General features: G+C 35.3%; 2 protein-coding genes across 2 annotated transcripts in view; one reads left to right on the top strand and one right to left on the bottom strand.

The window, feature by feature from the left end:
- Nucleotides 1-7961: 7961 nt before the first annotated feature.
- On the top strand, nucleotides 7962-12735 carry LOC117322344 (nuclear apoptosis-inducing factor 1-like). The gene is made up of 5 exons (XM_033877209.1): nucleotides 7962-8389; nucleotides 10626-10690; nucleotides 11125-11262; nucleotides 11860-11973; nucleotides 12418-12735. The coding sequence occupies exons 1-5, from the start codon at nucleotides 8226-8228 to the stop codon at nucleotides 12639-12641; spliced, it is 705 nt and encodes a 234-aa protein (XP_033733100.1). The 5' UTR covers nucleotides 7962-8225; the 3' UTR covers nucleotides 12642-12735.
- Nucleotides 12736-12741: 6 nt separating this feature from the next.
- The window catches only part of LOC117340019 (putative nuclease HARBI1), a 26829-nt gene continuing 15610 nt past the window's right edge, over nucleotides 12742-23960 (bottom strand). The window contains exons 4-6 of the mRNA XM_033901772.1: nucleotides 14698-14822; nucleotides 14003-14114; nucleotides 12742-13495 (exon numbers count right to left, since the gene is read on the bottom strand). Coding sequence (XP_033757663.1) covers nucleotides 13110-13495; nucleotides 14003-14114; nucleotides 14698-14822 — 623 coding nt within the window. The 3' untranslated portion in view covers nucleotides 12742-13109. The remainder of the gene's footprint in view (nucleotides 13496-14002; nucleotides 14115-14697; nucleotides 14823-23960) is intronic.

Raw genomic sequence — 23960 nt, 5'->3', positions numbered from 1 at the left:
ATTAAGTTCGCAAAACTGAGCGACAACCTGTGCAACCCTTTAACACCACCATATATCTAATCGTGAGACTTGAGATATAAACAGATACAGAACAAAACAGGACAATGTCTACTCACAGATACAAAATGTAAACATTTTAAACACATAAACGCTCTTAAGAAATCACAACGTTGGAGCGTAAAACAGTAGAATGTTACGAGTACGCGGCAGACACTGAGATTTCAATCATTTAACTGTAAACAACTTAAGCACACTACATCTCATTTAACTGTACACCGCCTAACCACCCTACATCTCATTTAACTGTACACTACCTAACCACCGTACATATCATTAAACTGTACACCACATAACCACCCTACATCTCATTTAACTGTACACTACCTAACCACCGTACATCTCATTAAACTGTACACCACCTAACCATCCTACATCTCATTTAACTGTACACCACCTAACCACACTACATATCATTTAACTGTACACCACCTAACCATCCTACATCTCATTTAACTGTACACCACCTAACCACACCTCATCTCATTTAACTGTGCACCACCTAACCATCTTACATCTCATTTAACTGTACACCACCTAACCACCCTACATCCCATTTAACTGTACACCCCTAACCACCCTACATCTCATTTAGCTGTACACCACCTAACCACCGTACATCTCATTTAACTGTGCACCACCTAACCACCCTACATATCATTTAATTGTAAATTCATGACTGAAGACTGGTTATTGCACTCTGAAACACTTAAGTAACAAATAATATACTAATATATAGGATACCTTCTTAAAATATATCAGATAGTTTCAATATTTGATGAACATAGCATTTTACACAATATCAGATTGAAAGCTCATGAAAGGCTTGATATGTTTTCGGGGTATTTTATAAGATATCTAAGACGTTCATGAGAAGATAGCTCCTAGGTAAAATTTCAATGTGTGCTGCCTACTCATAACATTCACCTGTTTGACGTGCCAACACTGTGATCATGTAATCGTGATATAATACTGTTGTTTTACACTTTGTATCAGTACACATTGTCCTGTATAGTCAAATGTAGACCTAAGTATCGTAATGCTAGCTATTCAAGGGGTCACATAGGCTGTCGGTCAGTATCCCGAACTTTATGTCAAACCTCATACCAAACATAGGGGTATCTTAACTTTAATATTCGGATGACTCAAAGATTTAAAGACTATAATTTTACAATAGTGAGACATTTGGTGAGGATATGGTAATAATCGTTAATGTCGCTTAAATATAATAAAATCCTATATGTGCAAAACTTACCTGTGATATAAGGCGTCTCGGCCCCATCTTGGACAGAACTTGTATATTTTCCGACCGCTTTGGATGAGCGTTGCACATACCTTCATCTTTAAGCATTCAATTAACTAGCTTACTGCACCACTTTACCTATATCAGTATATACCTCGTGACTCTTGTATTTTTCCCAGCATGCCCAGGTAGAGTTGTGTACTTTAAGCTACACAATCACCTATTTGTAAGAACAATCCGACTGACACAAGTACGAAATCGAGCTCAGAAATAGTTAAAATTATAATTACAACATTTATCGAGATGCTACATTATACATGAACAACTGTGAATAGTTACACTCTAGCATAAAATCGTGGTTCGCCGTGAGTTTTTGCTCTTATTAAATCAGCAAAACAGCCCAATGTTTATCTTTATTGTCAGAAAGACTCCCTGATGACATCCGTTTTAAGCAATTTGCTGTTTACGCTTAAAGCCTTATAATATTTACACAGGAAATTATTTTGTTTACGTTTCGGATTGCTCCAGCCGCAAATTGCACGGATTGGTCCAAAATAATAACCTGAATGGAAATTCCTTCTTTGTTCAGAATATGAGTGGACATATTGAAATGAATATAATGTCAAATTATAACAGTTGAGTTAGGAGTCGCCCATTAATCTGTACGTATATAGTTGGGGTACACAATCTCGCACACTGTCGGTATTTTTTAGATAGTTTTCTATTACAGCCATTTCAAATCAAGGAGGATTCCTTTCCATTCTTAGTTGTACAAATTTTAAATGTTTAGTAGCATAAAAGTGTGTAAACGGATGTTCGCAATCGTATCTCTGCTCAGGGGAGCTGTTGTTAATTTGTGTTTATGTACGTCTTTGTTTGAAGACGGTCGAGAGCGTAATTTCGTACAACCATCTAACTTCCTTATAGGGAACAACCAACCAATTGAAAAAATAGATGTTTGAAACATCCTCTATGTATAGAATGTTGACCCAAGGATAAAATGACTGGTAGCCACTGATTTGCCAGTATGTTTTGAAGTAAGGAAATAGATATGTAGCCTGATAGGTAACTATCCGTAAGAAATGTTGATATAAATTCGTAAGTCCGATTGAATTTTTTTCCAAAAGTTCAGGTAATAATAATTAACAGGTAAACATTTCAGATTTTTGAGAATTTTTACTGCGAAATTCACCCTTTTTCAAAATTGCTACCCTGGAGAAAATTTGAGCTGAAGGACCCAACTTTTGTTTCTGGATTAGGTGTTATATGAGACCCTAAACGTTTGTTATAAACCTTAATTGTCATATTGAATTCAAGAATTTCAATGAAATACTCCAAAACGTTAACACTAAAGTCTATGGAAAAACAATTGGTTGGTTGGTCGCTATATTTATCGGTTAGAATATTTCCCCAACATTTTGTAGACAAACACCATCCTAAAATATTGTTATGCCCGATCCCACGCTTGACGGACGTAAGTCTGGCATTATTCTCCGTATAAACAAAAATGCTCAGCCCTCGGCCTCTTGTTATCAGGGAGTGTTTCTAGCAATAAAAATAAACGCCAAGTTGCTTTTGTCATTTGATATGAGTGAAAACTCTTGACAAAGCACGCTTCGATTTCCAGCTTGCCCAACTTTGCAAAGGATTTACAGTTGTTTATGAAAGACCTGATCAATGATGTTGTATAATGTTTTATCTATTTCTGAGTTTGACTTTGTATTTGTCTCAGTCTGATTGTTCATAAAAATAAGTGATTTTGTATCTTAAAATGCACTATTAACTTTTGAGAGCATGATAGCCCGACATCTTGAAAATACCATTCCCTAACAAGTACACGACAGTGATTTCAAGAAAACCATTATGCTCTGCATCAATACCACAAGTTTCTATTTCATTCCATAATTCAGTAATAAAAATCAAGTACATTTTTGCGGACAAAGATCCACCTTGCAAAATCCCTCTTTCCATCTGTACACTCTTTGACTTTAAGCCGTTAAACAAAATACAGCTTTTCACATCTGCATACATTTCTTTGAGAAGAACCAACATTTTGCCTATGAGTCCCATTTAATGTATTTTGAACAATAGACCAGCGTGCCATACTGTGTCAAACGCCTTACCGCTGTCTAAAAAAGCAACATAAACATTGGAACCGTTTTCCATATTGTAGCTTACACATTCTTCTAAGTTTAATGATGTGCATAGGCTACAAAGGTTATTTTGATAAGCAGACTGCTGTCTGTTTGGAAAAGTGTTTGAACATATAACAGAATTGATTCTACTTGATATTGTCATTTAAAAAAGGAAATTGGCATTCGAACATGATGTCAGTTGTCAAGCGACGTGAAAGGCGGGCGGAGCTTATTGTAACGGTTCCGTTTCGTCGTGTCAAATGTGTTCAACCTTGAGCAACCCAGGTTCAGGGGAACACTCGCGGTTCCGTCCCGTACTGCCAGAAATACCAAGGTACAACACGGGTACCAAGTAAAACTCCAGACATGTTAAACAATACAAATAACATTTATTAAATATAAATAGGCGAAGGTAGAAACATACAACGCTACAAACCTCACACAAGCTCCATACCAGCAACTACATGTAAATAAACCTAACCTACACGCTAGAATAGTACCTAACATAACAACATCCTACGCACTTACCGTCCCACAGTCACCGTCCCGCTCCTACCTAACGAAATACAAAGAGAGAGGGAGAGAGAATGAAAGAAGTGAGCCTACCAGCCAATGGCTTCTATAGACTGACAAACAATTACAAAACGCCTGAATTTATACTCGGTTGCCCTACAACGAAAATTGCGTGCATAGTCTAATATGCTAGATCATGGCCTAATGCTATAGAAAACGTAACCAATGAAAATACAAGTATGTAAAAATATTGACCAATGACTAAGGGACTACCAGCGGAAGCAGAAGCGCGTCTACATCCGGTAAAAATATACACACCTGTTATCATGTCACTTACGGAAAAGAAATACCATGAAGTATGACAGAATGTCAGAACTATTACGAACGTAGTCCATATAAATGTAACACAGGTACGTTAATAACCACCCAGAGACCCCGTGTATCTATAGATTATAACACAACTATAGCTTTTTAACTAGTAAAACCTATCCCCGCTACATACCTCCCCCTAAAAAAAGACAAATGCTTACACAAAGCATTTGGCTAGTACAGATCAATCACGACAGGAGGAGAAAAAAATATATTTACACAGTCTGAAGAGACGTCACGAACAAATATACAATTAACCGGTTAAATAATCTACACAGCATTCCCTGATTGCCAACATGACATATCGTTTATCATGTAAACATAATATATATATACAATTAATGTAATTATCTCGAGATACTATTCACTCATTCACTTCATCATCTCCCCCAAGATAAGCATAATATATATGACTATCCATTTTCATAAATATATGCAAAACAAAAACAAAATAACCTATGTAGAAAACCATCACATATAGTCCATTTGTACTGTACAAAATTATAAGATGAATGAGAATCCGTAGGACTCATTAGAATATTATAATAACTTAGAAAAAAATGATATTAATAAAAAAGAAATTAAAAAAAAAAACAGTTCTCCAAATTATATACAACATACACATCTCATTCCATGAAAATATATAGAGCTATGTTTATACACTACACAACCTATATAGCACTATCCATTCAATCTGTACACTTAAAACATTGAAAATATGTACATAACAAAAACAGTTATTTTTTTCCCGGATATGGTCAGCCATGTTTGTGACCATATATAATACAGTTATTATTGTATCATTTTCACTGGAAAAGTTAATGTCCTCACCAGGCTCCTACTTTCCATCACTGAGTAACACACAAGGCACGGGCCTATTGTGCCACTTATTAGTACCATACTGTTACCGAGGGCACCTTCTATGTGCAGATGACAGGTTTTGCTTTAGGTTGGGTGGTCAAAACAATTGGACTACTTATAAACGTTAAATACATTACTTCAGCTTGCCTTGTGAAATATTCTTTATAAATTATAGGTCACCATAGTCTGGATGTTTCAAATATAAAAACGACACAGCTTTATTGCCTGTGTATCAAAATATTTTCGAGTTGAAAATCTTCCCTTGGTATATATAGCCGTCAGTTCTGGCCCTCTAGCGGAGATTTGACCACCCTTTACACATGAAATTTTCACCAATCAAAACGAGCGTTACCGATGTACTTCATCGGTGATGTTTACAAACACACATGGAGGCTTGTCATTTTGATGAGTGATGTTTACAAACACACATGGAGGCTTGTCATTTTGATGAGATGTGTGATCAGTAACTTCTATCTATTGATCAAACACTGTGAATGTTTCCCCAAAAATTGTACGTCTCTGTATTTAGGTAAAATGCCATGATATAGTCGACATGGCAGCCCTGAATGCAATTTAATCCCAGGCCGCGACGGTTTAAACACGACTATATCAGCCAAGGGTTCGTGGAGAATAACGTAATCTGAAGCCTTGGCTAGTAAGCTTCAATACGGAGTTTCTGTTTTCCCTCGACCATCCTTACTTTACTTACTTGCCTTGACTATACTTATTTCCCATGACCATTCATGTTTCCTTCGGATTCGTATTGGGAAATAGACCTGGTATCGGGAAGCCAGAAACATGATATATCCCTCTATCCTATACTTTAACTTATGGTAACATAGAAGCACAGCAGTTCGAAAAGATGTCGAATAAGAGTATTTCACTTTTTAAAAGCAACTTTAGCCTTGAATTATATATCTGCTGTAATTATACAGTTGGGGGTAAGGTAAATGCATATCAGTAGGGTATTATCGGCTATATATGTTACAGCTTATACGGTTTTGGAGATTTGGTTGATAATTTGAAGAAGATGATATTGTATTGGGGTTAGGATAGTGTCCACGTATTATTGATTTTACTATTACGGTCAACCAATTAACAGGTGGTTATTTAGTGGTACTGAACTGTGGAGTTGACAAAGACGGTAAAGACCTTTTTCCAATAAAGGGAGGAATGCCACAACTCGGGAAATTACTAAGTACAATGCTTCATGATGGTCTTATTACACAGGTGAGTGTTTCCATGACATCGTGATACAGGAGTGGATGTCGTTATAACATAGTGACATAAGTGTATGTGTCGTTATGACATTCTGACATAAGTGTCTTTATGACATCATAACACAGATGTGTATGTCTTTCTTTATTACATCGTAACACAAGTGTGTGCGTGTGTGTGGTTATGATATCGTAATACAGGTGTGGGTGTCGTTATGACATCGTGACATAAGTGTATGTGTTATGACATCGTAACAAGTATGTGTATGTCGTTATGACATTGTTACACGTGCGTGTATCGTTATGACATCGTAACACAAGTGTGTGTCGATATGGCATCGTAACAGGTGTGTGTGTCGTTATGACATCAATACATGTGTTTAAAAGTGTCGTTATGACTCCATAACACGTGCGTAAGTTTGTCGTTATAACAAAGTAACACAGGTGTGCATGTGTGTCGTTATGACATTGTAACACACGTGTGTATGTGTGCTGTTATGACATCGTAACAAAGGTGTGTATGTGTGCTGTTATGACATCGACACACGTGCGTGTGCCGTTATGACATCGATACACAGGTGTGTATGTGTCGTTATGGCATCGTAACACAAGCGTGTATGTCGTTATGACATCCCTACTCGTGCGTGTGTCGTTATGACATCGTAACACAGGTGTGTATGTGTTGTTATGCCATCGTTACACGTGCGTGTTATAAAATTTTACATAGAACGTGTTTAAGATTTGAAATAGTTTCATAAAACGTGTTTTAAATTTGAAATACAGTTTCATTTATCAATTAGCATTGATGTCAATATTTTATTTGTTTCAAAGAGGTATGAAAAAAATTGTTTCAAACTTTTTTTTTTCATACACATATGAAACAAGAAATATTGACATGAATGATTGATTATACTTCAAACTTCATCTTATCTTCCCATAACTTCATCACTGCTGGATATCAAAATCAGTAGTATTACGTCACAATTACAAGCGATAACGTCAATAGGAGAAAAGAAAACTAATTCTAATAGCTTGCATAAGCGTATCTTCTTTAGTTTTATCAATATTTTAGCAGAAGATGAGAAAGTCGCGTATCTTCTTTAGTTCTATTTTCTAGAAGATGAGAAAGTCTTCTGTGATTATAAGACGAATGAAGAAAACATAGTCACCAGCTTTCTGCTGGTGTAACAATTTGGTTCCTGTAATATTCATGCTTGTTTAATGAGTAGTGTTTAATCTTATGTATGTCTGATTCGGTTATAGGAGGAATTCTTCGACACGAACTTTGATGTGGACATATACAGAACTGAGGAAGACCACAGTCGCCCGTTTACACAGGGGGACAGGCTGACGCAAATGGGTCTGGAACTGATATCCGTTCGCTCATTCACCAACTGGCTGGATCATCACACGTTCGACATCGTAGATAAAGGTATACCACTCGAGCTTCTTCGGGAACAAAGTTATCTTAACACGAAAAATGAATACATTCGTAATTTGGAAAGATGTTAATGATCTTTAAAAAGAAAGGATGAGATGACCTGGCCCCGCTTGCACAAAACATCTCAAACTGAGCAAAATCTCAAACTCAAATCGATCTCAAATCCTTGAGATTTTTCTCACTTGAGATTTTCTCGAATATGGCTTTCACGAAAAATCTCAACTCAGTTTGAGTCCGGTCTCAGCTGAGACGGCTATTTTTGAAAGTGAAAGTAGATCTTTTGTAATGGAGGTGAAAAAGACATGTCGCGCTATTTTTCGTATCACTATTTTTCCCGTACTCCTGTCAACTGACGTCTGCAGTTGTCGTCTGCACTTGTGGTAGTAATAATGGCAACAAAAAGAGCCATGAATTGGACAGAGAAGGAGAAGGTGGTCCTGGTGGAGGAAGTTGTTAGAAGGGAAGATATCTTATTCGGCAAATTCCGTGGGTCCGTAGTGACCCATGAGACAAAACAGGCTGCATGGGATGCGGTGACATTCAGTGTTAATGCGTAAGTAAATGCGATATATATAAAATATGTACTGGTGATCCGATTTGGGCACTGTCACCTTATACCAAGGGTATACATAGATAGATATATCATGCATAAGGACAGTAAGATCTCATAGAATGATATAAACCGATTATAACTTAATTGTGATACCTATAGCCTTACGGGAACTGTCGTAGGTTTTGATTGCATTCCCAAAACCTATCAGAAAATTTTGTGTATGTATATATGGCGCGGGAAGGATGTCATAATTAAATATTTTTGCCTTGCCAAAAATTAAATATTGTCCAGGCAAAGTTATTTCTGCCTAGACAAAAATCGAATATTGCTTAGGCAAAAATATTTCAGCCTAGGCAATATTCGCTTTTTGCCTAGGCAAAATTTTGTTTCGATTATTGCCTAGGGAAAAATCGAATTTTGCCTAGGCAAAAAATGATTTTGCCTGGGCAATATTTTATTTTTGCCTAGGCAAAAATATTTGATTATGACATCCTTCCCGCGCCATATATGTACAATGTGTATACGTCATGTACGTGGCCACTGTATGAGATATTGAAATGTTGTGCTTGATTTTTATAGTCCATTTTAAATTTTGTGTGCACCATAATAGGAAAAGGCAATGAAAATGCAATTAAATATACATATTTTTAAAGAAATTATTGATTTCCATCAGATTTTTTTCAACATACATGTACATATATTTTATTTTGCAGTCACATTGATGTACAAGATACAAGTCATTGCAAGAAACATTTTACGTCGAATATACACAACATAGTATCATGAGCTCGAAAGAGCTTGTATTTCGACAAACATCAATTAAAACAGATATACAAACAACAAATAAATATATCACAACACTTTACATAGTTGCAATCACAGATATAGATTTAACTTACATCACAGATTTATGGATTAAATAGATAAAGATCTGAGAATGAACACCAGTATAACATAGACACTGTGTTACTAGAGTTTTAATTAAAACACAATAGAGAAGTGTAATGTACATATATATGCTAATGTAGCAAAGAGTAAGAATTTTGAGAATACACTAATATAGTGTACATTAAAAGAAAACAATCTTGATAGTAATTTAAATAGATGAAATTAAACTGAGGAATGAAATCAAAACTTGAGACAGCATATTATGAGATACAAAGTATAAAATATCCAGAATAGAACGCCATAATTAAGCCACATCTCTGAAAGCACATATATAGAGAGTACGGAATAAATAAACATAGAGGTATACACAACGGGACAGTGTGTGAAACAAAACTTTACTCTAAAAGGTAATCATACATGTATTTGCATATGAATAAAATATTTTACAAATGTCTGAAATTTAAATGAAGAATTATGCAAAACAACTCATATACACAATATATATACAAATAACTTTTTCCAAATTCTGAACAATAAAGAAGTTCTTTTTTTTCCATGAACTTTGTCATTTTATTATTTTGTTATCACAAATCATAGGAATATTTATGCAAGCTTTCATTGACCAAAAATAAATAGAAATAATTGAAATCTTACTAGATTCATGTAGTTTTTCCCAGTTAATTATGTTGAAGTACTTTGCCAAAAATTCCAGACATTATTGATGGTGACTCATGAAGATATGATGAATGGTGATGATGATGATTTAATGATGATATACATATGTATATATGTGTTTGGAAAAAAAAATAAAAAAAAATATTCCAGACATTAATTACAAACATAACAAAACTAATATGAATCCTCATTAGACCAGCCCTGGACTGTCAGTTTCACTTACAGAACGTCACCATATATATGTACATGTATACACTGTATGTAAAACTTTTCTCATTAACATTCAAAGTGTAGATAATTACATACCATTGGTACATACATACAGGACACACATACAAATTATGTATCCACTAAGCAAAACTCAATTAAATATTGTTGAATCCGATACTTTTTTTCAGTTTTTGCTGAATTAACTTCAAAAATGAATTCATCATCAATTTCGTTCTGGTTGCATAGATTACAGATTTTAATACAAGAGTTTTTTTAGGGCCTTTGTTCCATCTTCCATATGTTTGTTTGGTCTTACATAGATATTGCCATTATATGAGTTATCCATGGAAGTAGATATTTCTTCACGTTGTGGGTACACAACTGTATCTCTGATAACTATATGTACACCCCATAATATATATTGATTTTAAAAATAATGGCATGTATGAAATATTGTTTTCAGCATTGCTCAAATCCAGAAATCCACTGACCAAGTAAGGAAGCAGTATTCTAATATTAAGCAGAGAGGTTTGTATTATTCACACAAAAAAATTCAAAAAATATACTTGCATGGTATTTTTGTTGAAAATTTGCATTTCAATTCTGTTACTCGGTATCCTTTGTCAATTAAATCTTCTCTTCTGCTTGAGAGTTTTGGAATTTGTTAGGTAGGAATTGCAACTCAGCAAAATGTTTTTAATTCATTTCAGCAATTTGATTATTATAGAATTTGATTTAAACTTTAATTAATTCTTTTCATTCATACACAATAATGATAACCACATACGAATGTAGTAAACTAATATAAATCAGTCTCCTTTAGATACGGAATTTATACCTGTAAATGAAATCACGAGAGCAAAAAAGACAATGTATACAGATATGATTTATATGCAATAATTTTTGTTTCATTATTTTTACTGTGTTGATGCATTACATGGGGCTAAAATATATGTTTTCAGCCAAAGAGACAGTGGACCACATGAGAAAGACTGGCGGTGGTCCTAAAACAGAGGCCACTGCAAGTCAGTCACTGCTTCTGGAAAACATTGGCTCAAGACCGGAAGTGGTGGGCCTTCCTGTCAACTTTGACACTGAAGGTACTAGATGTACTCCTGAATGACTGCATTTCTTTGTCATAGATTAGCTAATCTTGTTTGACAGTCTGTCTAAATCTAATAAGTACTGAAGGGATCTTTCTCAAATGTTACATGCAGGTTCCTCTTGGTCAGTAGTTTTTCAACATGGCCGAGTGGCAGCCATCTTGGATTTTAACAATTGAAGTTTGTTACTGCTGCAATTTTAGTTAGATGAAATAATTTTACATAATTTCCTGTTATTAAAGTATATGATATTGAAAGAAGAAAAACTCTGAGAAAAGATCAGTCTTTCATTTGACTAATATAGATCATACAATGGTGGGTGCCAAAATCCCTCTGGGATCTCTTGTTGGACATACAATTATCACATAAACTGTATATATAAATGGGTAAGATCTTTACACGGTTTTTTTTCTTTTGCTGAAATGATGTGTTTTTATGCATCACAACAATTGGATGTACTGTGTCAGGAAGCACTAAGTTAAGTCTTATGAATTACAATATAACACAAAAAACAATTGCAAGGGTCAAAATTGTTATCATTATAGTTAACTTGTTGAAGTTTTAATAAAAAAAGTTCTTTGTTCATATTTTCAGATTCCAATTATAACTTTCAACTGTCTGAAATGGACCAGGATCCAGAGGAAACCTGTGTCTTATCTGTGGTTTCTGATGACACATCTGGACCTTCTACTTTCAGCAGCAAAATGAGTATGTGTATATGCTAGCTATATAGTACAGCATAAGGATAGCATGTATAAATGACAGTATAGGGATATCTGACTACAGTAGCTTGCTAGAAATGTAAGGGACTGAAAGTGAGCTACAAGACAGTGTAAACAAAGGAATTTCTAAAGCCAAGTGAATTTTATAAAAAAAGAAATTGATGGCATGTATGCACATTTCAGATATATTTAATGAAATCTTTGGAAGTCACAAAGGAAAGAAAAGTAAGTAAGTAGAAAGGGGGTTTATTCAATATTGATTCAAATATTTAACTGATTTTAGGTGGTGGTACCATATTTTACAAAAAAAAAAAAAAAGTGCATTACCCAAAAATGTTATCATATATCAATTATAAAGCCTACCGTAAATAAAAATCATAAAGATATGATTTATAACCATACTTTTTTTTAATATTCTGTTCATTTGTAGATAACCAACATGGGATTAAAAGGAAGAACCTGGCTCAGGGTTTCAGGGACCTAGAAACGGAAAACATCAAGCTTGAGAACGTCAGAGTGAAAGAGGAAACAAAGAAAATATTGTTAGAACAAGAAAAACTGAAGCTTGAAATAGAGGTACTGAAATTAAAAAGGAATTACTACTCTTCCGAAGCAAGTCAGCTATGTGGTCCAACATTACTTTATGAATCCTAAATTATAATTCATTTTTGTTTTCATTAATTCATAACTTCATTTAAAATTACATATCAGTAGGATAAATATATGGCTAATTATGTATTGAATTGATATTGGTTAGGGCCCCATAGAAAATGTCAGTGTCTTAATTACTTTGTATGCCTGTCTAAAATTTTGATTATTATCATAGAGTTATACTGAAAAAATATCATTATATGTATGCGAGTACTTGCATCAGATGTTTACATATTCTTGTATGTATCAATGACTTTAATGGAATTTACATCTCATGTATATCAATATATCTTTGAAATTGTTGGATCTGTATGATGCAGCTAGCTATGTCTATAAAATAGTTCAATTATGACTGATGAATGTTATCTTTTTTATAGGTTAATTAATTACAAACTTTATACAACTTACAATTAACCCAACCTTGTTCTGGATATGTCAGTATTCTAATTCTGTGTGTATTGAAAGAATTCATCAACGGAAATTATTTTGACAGATGTGGTTTCTCACTCCTGCACCACCAGCATCAGGACCAACATAGTTTAATTGATTTCCAACTTCATTATAATTATTTTGATGTTCACAATTCAACACTTCCTTCTTTTCTTGTGCTATGTTGTGTAATACTACACAGGCCATGATTATCCCTGCTGCCTTGGTTGGTGCCACTCTCAACCCAACTGAAAGGCAAGCAAACCTTCTCTTTAATATGCCAAATGTCTGCTCAATAGTTGTTCTGGTCCTGCACAGGGAGTTATTGAACCTCTGCTGCTCATTGGTGCTGGGGTTGATGAAAGGTGTCATTAAGAAATGTCTACAGGGATACCCTGAATCTCCCAACAGGAGCCCATCATATGTTCCTGAAAGCAAAATGTACAAAGCTGGGTCAGAATTTGTAGTTGATCGTGGCATCTTTTTATTTTTTTAAAGATGTTATTCTACTTTAATAATACAAAATAATATAAAAAATTCAATTTCCAACGTTTTATGCCATATATGTCATTGAATATAATAAAAACAGAATTATTTTTTTCAAACTTGTTAAGGTTAAAATGTGTTCTCTGGGACTGAGTCATTAATGTACATGCCCCTAAATGTTATTCCACTCTAGCCCGCCACCTATTGGTCAGGAGTTTGAAGCCCACATATATAGTGCAATTGATTGCCAGGTACTGACAAGGTTGATGGTTTTTCTCTGGGTATCCACCACCAAACCTGGCACAAACCGGTATGCTTAAATAAACCTGGCTGTTTTTAAATAGGACATAAAACTGAAATACATTCTTGAAGTGTAATTGAATACACTACATCATGTATATATTAAGCAAGGACTTCATCCATAATATGATATGTATTTCAACACTGACCATTCTCAAAACTTCTGCATAACTGACTGTCCCTAAAAATCCGAGAATCATGTACTGATCCAGGCCACTTTGCAACACAGCTAGTTATTAGAAACTCAGCATTGCATGTCATCTGCAATAAAAATGAAGCAGTTGTTTTAAAATATAACATTGTGACATCTATATTTGTGTTTCATAAACAATTTGCTGAATGTTTTCCATTTTAACAAATTGTGGTTGCATGTTCAAGATGATGTTAGTACATCAGGATTCGACAACAGACATATATTCTTTATCAGTCTTCTAAATGTTTTACATATTGTATTCAGATGTGGCAGGATTTAAATTATATATCTATTATTGCTTGACAATATTGTATGTGACATGTCATGACTCCTATAGAAGCTACAGATAGTATGCATAGTCTTTGTAGATAAAGAGAGAGAGAATACATATTTAGGCCTATCTTGAAATGTATAAGCTTTAATGAAAAAGAACTAAAAGGACAAATTTGTATACCTGTGTGTGTGTTTATATTAGGGGTATACAATGTATATTACTTTCTGCAAATATGGTACATGTGCCTGGTATATCCTTGTAAAGGTGTCAGAGTTAATTAGGGGAATTAATATTAGTTAAAGAAATTTGCATGGGATAATTGTAATTAATGACTTATTCACAAATCAACAAACTAATTAATGTCACATGATTTGTACCTGGACATTCAGTGAATGAAAGCCTTTGCGGTTCACAAAATCCTTCTCATTTTCTGTGGGTCCTTGAATTCTTACATGTGTACAATCCAAACACCCAACAACATTGGGGAACCCTGTAATTAAATCATTTTATTTTCATTTGTAATGTTATTTTATTTGAAAAGTACATGCATATTATTGTTTCTCAAGTCACTGCAGGATATATATATTCATCTACATGTATTACATTTTTTGTATATATATAAAATCAATCTACATGTACATGTGTAAGCTTCGGGGGGTGGGGGGGCATATGGGGTTTTAGTGGAATGACTGAATGTAAAAAGTACTGAACATTATTTTTATTACATATATATATGAGAGTTGTCTTTGTGCATTAATACTTAATGCATATCTCATTCAATTCAATCTTAACCATGCAGCATTCCTTACATTTTGAAAAAAAGAGAAATTGGAAAGAACTTAAGAAACCCATATTTACACAAAATAGTTGCTAATAATGAACGTACATGTACAATAAGTTTGTTTTCACCTTTAGAAATTTATTGAATGAGTTTAATTTAGTTATAATTATATTTTTTCCACAAGAACAGTAAAATTATTAATTCAGTTTTTTTATTTACAGTATTTGGTGTGTTTTGCGTGTGGCTTTTACATGAATGTATATTTAGATTATATTTATTTATATCTTAATTTATTAAAACCAAACATAGTATTAGTAATTTGAAAAGGCTATTATTATATCAATATCATGATTAAAGAGTGGTACATGTGTATGTGTGTGCGTTTTGTGTCTTAAATTTGTAATATTGATATGTATAACGTTTCAATCTTAAAAACATCCTCGTTAAATGAAATAATGATAAATGATAAATATATATCAAAGGGAGGTGTGTGCAAGGCTACATTGATATTTAGGAACATTAATTAATAATAATGATGTTGTTGAATAAATTATTTTTATTTGATTTAAATTTGATTTCAATGTGCTTTTTTGTATTTCCTTGGTTATTAATCCGAGAAAACTTGATTTAAGCAGAGACTTCAATTTAAATTTTTTTCTTTAATTAACCAAATCCGGTTTCATCTATTATGCACAATCGGAACACCTCGCCTCGGTCTGTTTCGAAGGGTTCTGATATATGGTGCACTTGTTTAGCATGCTCCGAGTTTTCGTTCGAGGAATTTTCGTATCCTGATACTTATGGACTATAAATTTCAACAATTACAATACGATGTTAATTTCATCTTGAGATATGCTAGTTACACCAGTCATTTCTAAATATTTGACACTTTGAGACCAGTACAATTCGGTGCCAAGACATAGACCTATCGACACAGTCAATCAAATGCGCCTTAATCTAAGGTCAAGGCCAACTTCGCACAAGGAAAAGTTGTGGATACTTACTGCTCAATTTGTAGAAGTGTTGCTTCGTGTTCACGTCGTCTGTAAAAGTGATAAATCGTCGAGCAAGTCTTGCTATTGCTGCTGATACTTTATGTACACAACGACATACCGATGCCTCGGACAAACCCACGGAATCGCCGATGAGACGAAAGAAGGACCCAGTAGCGTAAAACCTTAACGCTACTAACAACTGCAAAATTGGCGAGATAGCTTTGCTACGCGTAGTTGCAGTCTCAAGCTTCGGGCGTATCAGATTTAAAATAAATAAGATACTTTGAAACGAAAATCTGTATCGTTCCCGATATTCCCTATCACAGAATGAATTAAGCCTGAAGCGCGGTCTGAACCTACGACAATCCCGGCGCATTCGTCGTCTCCTTAACGCGTAAGCGATCGCCATCTTGGATTTGAGACTGCACTTGAGCCGTCTCAAATATTTGAGAAAAAACTCAAAAGTTGAGTTGAGATTTTCTGGGTAAGTACTTTGTGAAAGCCAAGTTGAGAAAATACTCAAATTTGAGATCGAGTTTGAGTTCAAATCTCAATTTGAGCTCAAATCTCAGTTTGAGATGTTTTGTGCAAGCGGGTCCTGGACTTGTCAATAATAAATTGTGTGAAGTTATTAGAAATTGATATTTTACTAAACCACCCACTTCTGGAGATATTAATTTAAATGATACTAAAATGGCAGTAAGTGATTAAGTTTGGATGAGCTCTTGGAGCTGTCATATTAGACAGTATAAAGTGTTTTTGTCTCCAGATAAACACAACAATTACGAGAATAAAAAGATCTTATATATAATGTGGATTATATCAAATGTAATGAACACATTTTCTAATAAGGCTTTTGGTGAAATCAGTCAACAGCAATACATTTCCAAGTTTAAAAACATTACATAATGATAACTCCAAGGCAGAGTATGCCGAGAGGGTGGTGGCAGGTATAAAGCCGTGGTTCTACCATGTGATCTACAACGGGCTGTCGAGAACGAGGCCACAGGAGGAAAGAACGCGACTGACTGATCTCTACTTCGATAGGATGAGGGCATTTGCCCATGACAACCATGGCGGCAAGACTCAAATACCATTGGTTGAGACGGTTGTCAGGAAACGCCTCTAACGGGATTGTATTAAAAGCATAATATCATAATCAGTTCCTACATAATATTTTTTTCTTTTTTTCTTTTTATAAAACATCCTTGTAAATTATAGAAATAAAGCCGATGTGAATACCTTTCTAGCATCATTTATTTTTCAGTAAACAAGATCAAAAGATGTGTTTTACAACAAGAAATCTCAGAGGAATCTTGGTACGCATCATCATTGAATCTTTATTTGGTCGATGTATTAGTTGTTAATCTCTTTATTTTCCTTTTAGTCTCTAATCATTTGAAAACGGTGACTCCGGAACCTCATATGAAATTTGAGAAAAATACAATCAGAAAAATGGCCACCTTTCAACAACTTTATTGTCTAAGAAGCACTTGGATTTGGCATCAGGCAAAACCTATATTTACCATCTCCAAATAACTGTAGTAATTTTAGTGTGTTAGTATTGTTTTAATTATGTATTCTGATTTATAGACATCGTAACAGAAATATATATTTGTTTCACAACAACCGTGTGTTGGTGAGGTACCGAGGTTTAAGTATTAAAATGGCCATGGGAAATAATAGGGTAAATTAGTTAGTTTATGAGTTTGGATCTTGATTGGTTAAAAAATTTAGCATACAAGTAATATTTTGTTTGTTTCATCTCTAAGGTTACAGGTACAAGTTGGACAATCTCTCAAATGATCATGAAAAAGGTCCTAGTTCACAATGCTGGCTACATTTCTAAGCTGGCATAAAATGATATTCATAGTTCGGACAACCATCGTTTACAAAGCTATTTGTTGCATCAGATGCTGTTTTATTGTTATTTTAATAATGCAGGAGAATTTACATTGGTAAACATTTAGAGGATATTCTCTTAATGTGCAAGGAAAATAGGCGCTGCAATAGGTTTCTGCTCTTCCTATAGAAATATTAAAATATCTAGTCATCCTTAGCGGATATCTTTTGTTTCTATATCATTTATATAGTTTGCTCTTGGATATCATCTGCAAACAATTTTAGGTCATTGATGACAACTACAACTAGTTTGAACAACCTCATCAGGACCAGAGGGTTTCTTTTCGTTCAAAGTGGAAAGTTGATATTGAAGAGAAGCAAGCATTCAGGCATTCTGCTCTAAGAAAAGAATACTCTTTCAGAGGGCTTGGCTATTTTCGAACATTTAGTGACGATTCAAGTTTCATATGACAATGGGTTTTTTTGGTCTACTTACATAAAGTTTCATTAGGAATCTGATAATGGTGGGCTAATAACACAAGAATATCATCCCGGTTTTAATAAAAGTTATGAAGAATTAAAGTATCATCATTAGATCATATATTCCATCATTCAACATATTTTTGTCGTAGTTTATGTGTTAAGAAAACATAAAGAGGCTTCAACTGTCTTGTCCTTGGAAAGAATTTCAATTCACTCAACACATACTGTTTTGTACAATCCCAAGAGAATGCTGGGAAGTGCAATGTCTGAAATCATCATGATAAAGGCACCAGTTAGAAAAACACACGTATTTCACACTAATCAAAATTCTACAATGTATAAAAGTGTTTGTTTGATATCCCTAACATCACAGTCCTTGAAGGGTGAAAACAGATGTATTTTGTTCGTAGCATCATTGACAAGGCAGCAAGCATTATATTTTGTTCTGAAAATAGTTCGGAATACTCAAAGATGCAAGGGATCCCTGGTGGATCTTGGAGCCAACCCATGAATGATCTTTATTGGTCCCATGTCTGTCTAGTCTTCTCTCTACTTTTGCCTTTTTCCTCTTGACAACATGATAACATGAACTAGTGAAACCTATATGTGAAGTTTGAGGAATATCCCTCCAGTACTTGTTAAGAAGTAGTGCTAACAAATTTTAATTGTCAAATCCAAGATTGCTGACATTTTGTTTTTCTGATCAAATATCTAAAATGAATTGGCAAAGGGACCAAGGCGAACCTACACATGAAGTTTGAAAAAATAGCAATAAGAAGGATTGTTGACGGATGGACAGACAACAGATGTACCACGGACGCCGGGCGATTTGAATAGCTCACCGTCTGATGATGGCGGGCTAAATATAGGTCACTGTTTTTCTTTTTTTTTTTTTATCTTAAACTGATGTCTTCAAACATATAAAGCGTAAATCATAATACTAAATTACAACCAAATACTTCTCGTGAGGAGTTAATGTGTTGTCAGTAGTTTTGTGTAGAATTTCCGGTCCCATCCTGAACTTATCAGGATTTAAAGTAAAAAAGGCAACATTTTGATTCCCCTAAAAGTTTCAAATGAATATGTCCTCGCCAGAGTAAGCGATGATAGCTATAGGTGGACATCTCCTAGAGCGTTATTTTAACAATTTTTAGTATAATTGATGCTAAATATCGCAAATATATAAAGAAACAGAAACAAGAGATCCCAGATGGATCTTGGCGTCCACTTTTGAATTATCCATATCAGTCAAATAATAAGACTGATCTTTTCTCTTCTTTTACTTTTCCTGCAAAAAAATTTAAAAAATAACTTGATGTAACACGATATAGCATGAAGAACCTGGAATTGTCAAATAAAAGATGGCTGCCTGTCAACCATATTGTTTTTTGATCGGTTCCAAAATGCAATATGAACAATTAGGGACCAAGGGGGAATTACATATGAAATATGGGAAAGATCCCTTTAGGAATTTCTGATGATGGTGGGCTAAACAACAAAAGTGCAATCAATGATTGCGAAGCTCAACGGTGGCAGTGATCACACTATGCACTCATTTTTAGCTCACCGGTTACGAGTAATGCTGTACCCCCGGCGCCCGCGTCGGCGTCCCATCCCACGTGCACTCCACTTAAGTTTTTGGGATCAGTTTTTGGAAAACTTCCAAAACTTTGTAGCCCTTTACACAAGCATGCAACAGTCCCAATATCAACTCTCTAAGACTCTTGGTTACAAAGAAGAAGAATTTTAAAGATTTCAGCCTATTTGGTCCCTGTGACCTTGAATGAAGGTCAAGGTCATTCATTTGAACGAATTTGGTAGCCGTTCATCCAGCATGCTACAGACCCAATATCAAGTCCCTGGGTCTCTTCGTTAATGAGAAGAAGTCGTTTAAAGATGTCAGCCTATCTGATCCCTGTGACCTTGAATAAAGGTCAATGTCATTCATTTGAACAAACTTTGTAGCCCTTCACCAGAGAATGCTACAGACCCAATTTCAAGGTTCTGGGTCTTTTAGTTATTGAGAAGAAGTTGTTTAGAAGATTTTAGCATATTTGACCCGTATGACCTTAAATTAAGGTCAAGGTCATTCGTTTAAACAAACTTTGTAGCGCTTTACACAAGCATGCAACAGCCCCAATATCAACTCCCTAAGACTCTTGGTTACTGAGAAGAAGTATTTTAAAGATTTCAGCCTATTTGGTACCTGTGACCTTGAATGAATGTCAAGGTCATTCATTGGAACGAATTTGGTAGCCGTTCATCCAGCATGCTACAAGCCTAATAGCAACTCCCCGGGTCTCTTGGTTATTGAGAAGAAGTCGTTTAAAGATTTCAGCCCATTTGATCGCTGTGTCCTTGAATGAAGGTCAATGTCATTCACTTGAACAAACTTTGTAACCCTTCACCAGAGCATGCTACAGACCCAATATCAAGTCCCTGGGTCTTTTAGTTATTGAGAAGAAGTTGTTTAGAAGATTTTGGCATATTTGACCCGTATGACCTTAAATGAAGGTCAAGGTCATTCATTTGAACAAACTTTGTAGCCCTTTACACAGGCATACAACAGCCCGAATATCAACTCCCTAAGACTTTTGGTTACAAAGAAGAAGTATTTTAAAGATTTCAGCCTATTTGGTACCTGTGACCTTGAATGAATGTCAAGGTCATTCATTTGAACGAATTTGGTAGCCGTTCATCCAGCATGCTACCGACCCAATATCAACTCCTCGGGTCTCTTGGTTATTGAGAAGAAGTCGTTTAAACATTTCAGCTTATTTGATCCCTGTGACCTTGAATGAAGGCCAAGGTCATTCATTTGAACAAACTTGTTATCACTTCACTCAAGCTTGCTACAGACCAAATATCAACTCCCTGCGACTCTTGGTTATTGAGAAAAAGTCGTTTAAATATTTTAGAATTTTTTTAACTATGTGACCTTGAATAAAGGTCAGGGTCACTCATTTGAACAAACTTGATAGCACTTCACTCCAGCATGCTACCGACCCAGTATCAACTCCCTGTGACTCCTTGTTATTGAGAAGAAGTAATTTAAAGAGTTCAGCCTATTTGATCCCTTTGACCTTGAGTGAAGGTCAATGTCATTCATTTGACCAAAAACTTGTGTAACGTGCACAGGGGGAACAACGGAGCGGTCACCCATCCAAGAGCTGACCACGCTCGACGTTGCTTAACTTCGGTACACAGAAACGACACTCAACCGCACAGCCATAAAAGCTAGTTATTGGACTATGCAGCTGAAATGCCCATATCCTTGAACCATCACATTACCCCCTTCGCCGATAAGCTTCGTCCCGAAGCTTCCATGGGTTCAACCTGGCATCCTCAGCAAACACAACTGTCCCTCTTGTTGTTATAGCGGTGCCGCCTCATGACCAGACTCCTTGGTCACCAACAAGTCTCCAGGAACATTGTGCTTCCCATGCTGTCCGAGGGCACCCTACAGAATACCAGGCCCGTTCGCTGCCACCAAATTTGTAAAGGATTGGTATAATGACAGAGCAGCTTGTAACTCAGTGAGCGGAATGCTACCATCGCCAGAGGTCTGGGATCGCCGCTAACAGCAGAACGTGGGTTTGGCGCGGACGCCGGGAAATTGGGGGCGCAAGGGGTGACGCGGACGCCGCGATTTGGCGGAAGGTTGCCAGGGCGCCGGTGACGGTACTGCGGGACGGGCGAGGGCAGACAGACGACAACGGCGATGTTGGTACCTCCTCACTGAGTTGCGTATTACATTTTATAGCAATATCAATTGGCACTGTTATTAACGCCGGCGTAGCGCCCGCGAACGCCAATATTACGCCAGTTAGTGCAGGACGCATTTTCGACCAAATATATTTATATTCCCAAGAGCCGTACTCCCAATATTATTGTAGTGTGTGTCATTGAAATGTCCAAAGACATAAAAATAAATTTATGTGCGTAGACAACTGTTTTTGTTAGATATATAATTAATTAAGGCGCAACTACTAGAAACGCCAACTTGGCAGGGAGACGCCTCGAGGAGCGGAAAAAGACCTCAAAATATCTAAACGGAAACGGAAGGCAATCCTTTACACTTGGTAGCATTTCACCCCAGCATGCTACAGACCCAATATCAACTCCCTGGGGCTCTTGGTTAATAAGAAGAAGTCATTTAAAGATTTCAGCCTATCTGATCCCTGTGACCTTGAATAAAGGTCAATATCATTCATTTGAACAAACTTTGTAGCCCTTCACCCCAGCATGCAACAGACCCAATATCAAGTCGCTTGGACTCTTGGTTAATGAGAAGAAGTCGTTAAAATATTTCAGCCTATCTGATCCCTGTGACCTTGAATAAAGGTCAATATCATTCATTTGAATAAACTTGTAGCCCTTCACCCCAACATGCTGCAGGCCCCATATTAAGTCTCTATGCCTTTTGGTTATTGAGAAGAAGTTGTTTAAATGGAAAAGTTGACGCCGGACGGACGATGGATGCCGCGCCAAGGCATAAGCTCACTTGCCCTTTCGGGCATGTGAGCTAAGAAAGAATACAGATAAGTCATGGTTTGATAATGAATGTACAACGGCACATACGGAATTTAACAAAGATAAAACCGCATATAAACGTGTGAAATCAACGTACATATAACAACTATGACGAAAGTGACCATATACTTAATAGTACAATATCGATTAAGATCAATTGAAAAATATTAAGGCAACCGGAGTAGACAAAATTTGAATGAATAGATCAAAAACTGGTCAACCGATTAATATCAATGTATTGTAAACTATTTAAACTTATATCTTATACTGTCTAATACCAGAAAATTGGGCAATTGGTGTGATCAAACCTATTTATAAAAATAAAGGAAATCCTGATGACCTCGACAACTACAGGGCTGTTACTTTGATAATCTGTCTAGGAAAATTATTCACATGTATAATCAATAACATACCTAATAACTAAAAATCAGGCTTTCTATTTTCTAAGAAATGTTTAAACCAGATGAAAAGTCTCCCTTTAATACCATATAATTGTAATTTATGTAAAAGACCTCTATGCCAAACTCTGTCAAACGCCTTGCTTATAACACAAAATACAAATCGTAAATCTTTACACTGATCAAGGCATTGAACTATATTATGATAAATTGATAAAAGCTGATTGACCGTAGAATCATTCAACATGAAGCCTGACTGATGTTTGGAAATAATGTTATAATCTAAAAGGTAATTGAAAACATATTTAAAAATTATTAAGTTGCTAAAACATGATGTGATAGATATTGGTCTATAATTTGTTACATCATTTATGAGGTCTTTCCCTTTGTAAATAGCACTTATATTAGCAGTTTTCCAAGAAAGGGGGATAACTCCACTTTGAATTGTTTTATTAAAAAGTAAAGTCAGTGGGAGAGTGAGAGAAGATTCCATTTTTTTTATTATTATTTTAGGTACTATGCCATCAGGTCCTGCTGGTTTTTTCCCATTTAAAAGAAAAATTTGATCTCTGATGTCTTGCTCTGTAATTAATATGTTTTCTATATGA

The sequence above is a fragment of the Pecten maximus genome, chromosome 1 (assembly GCF_902652985.1).
Source record: "Pecten maximus chromosome 1, xPecMax1.1, whole genome shotgun sequence".
In the NCBI taxonomy this organism is placed as follows: domain Eukaryota; kingdom Metazoa; phylum Mollusca; class Bivalvia; order Pectinida; family Pectinidae; genus Pecten; species Pecten maximus.
Note: the sequence above shows the minus strand (reverse complement) of the source record. Positions and strands in the feature narration are given on the sequence as shown.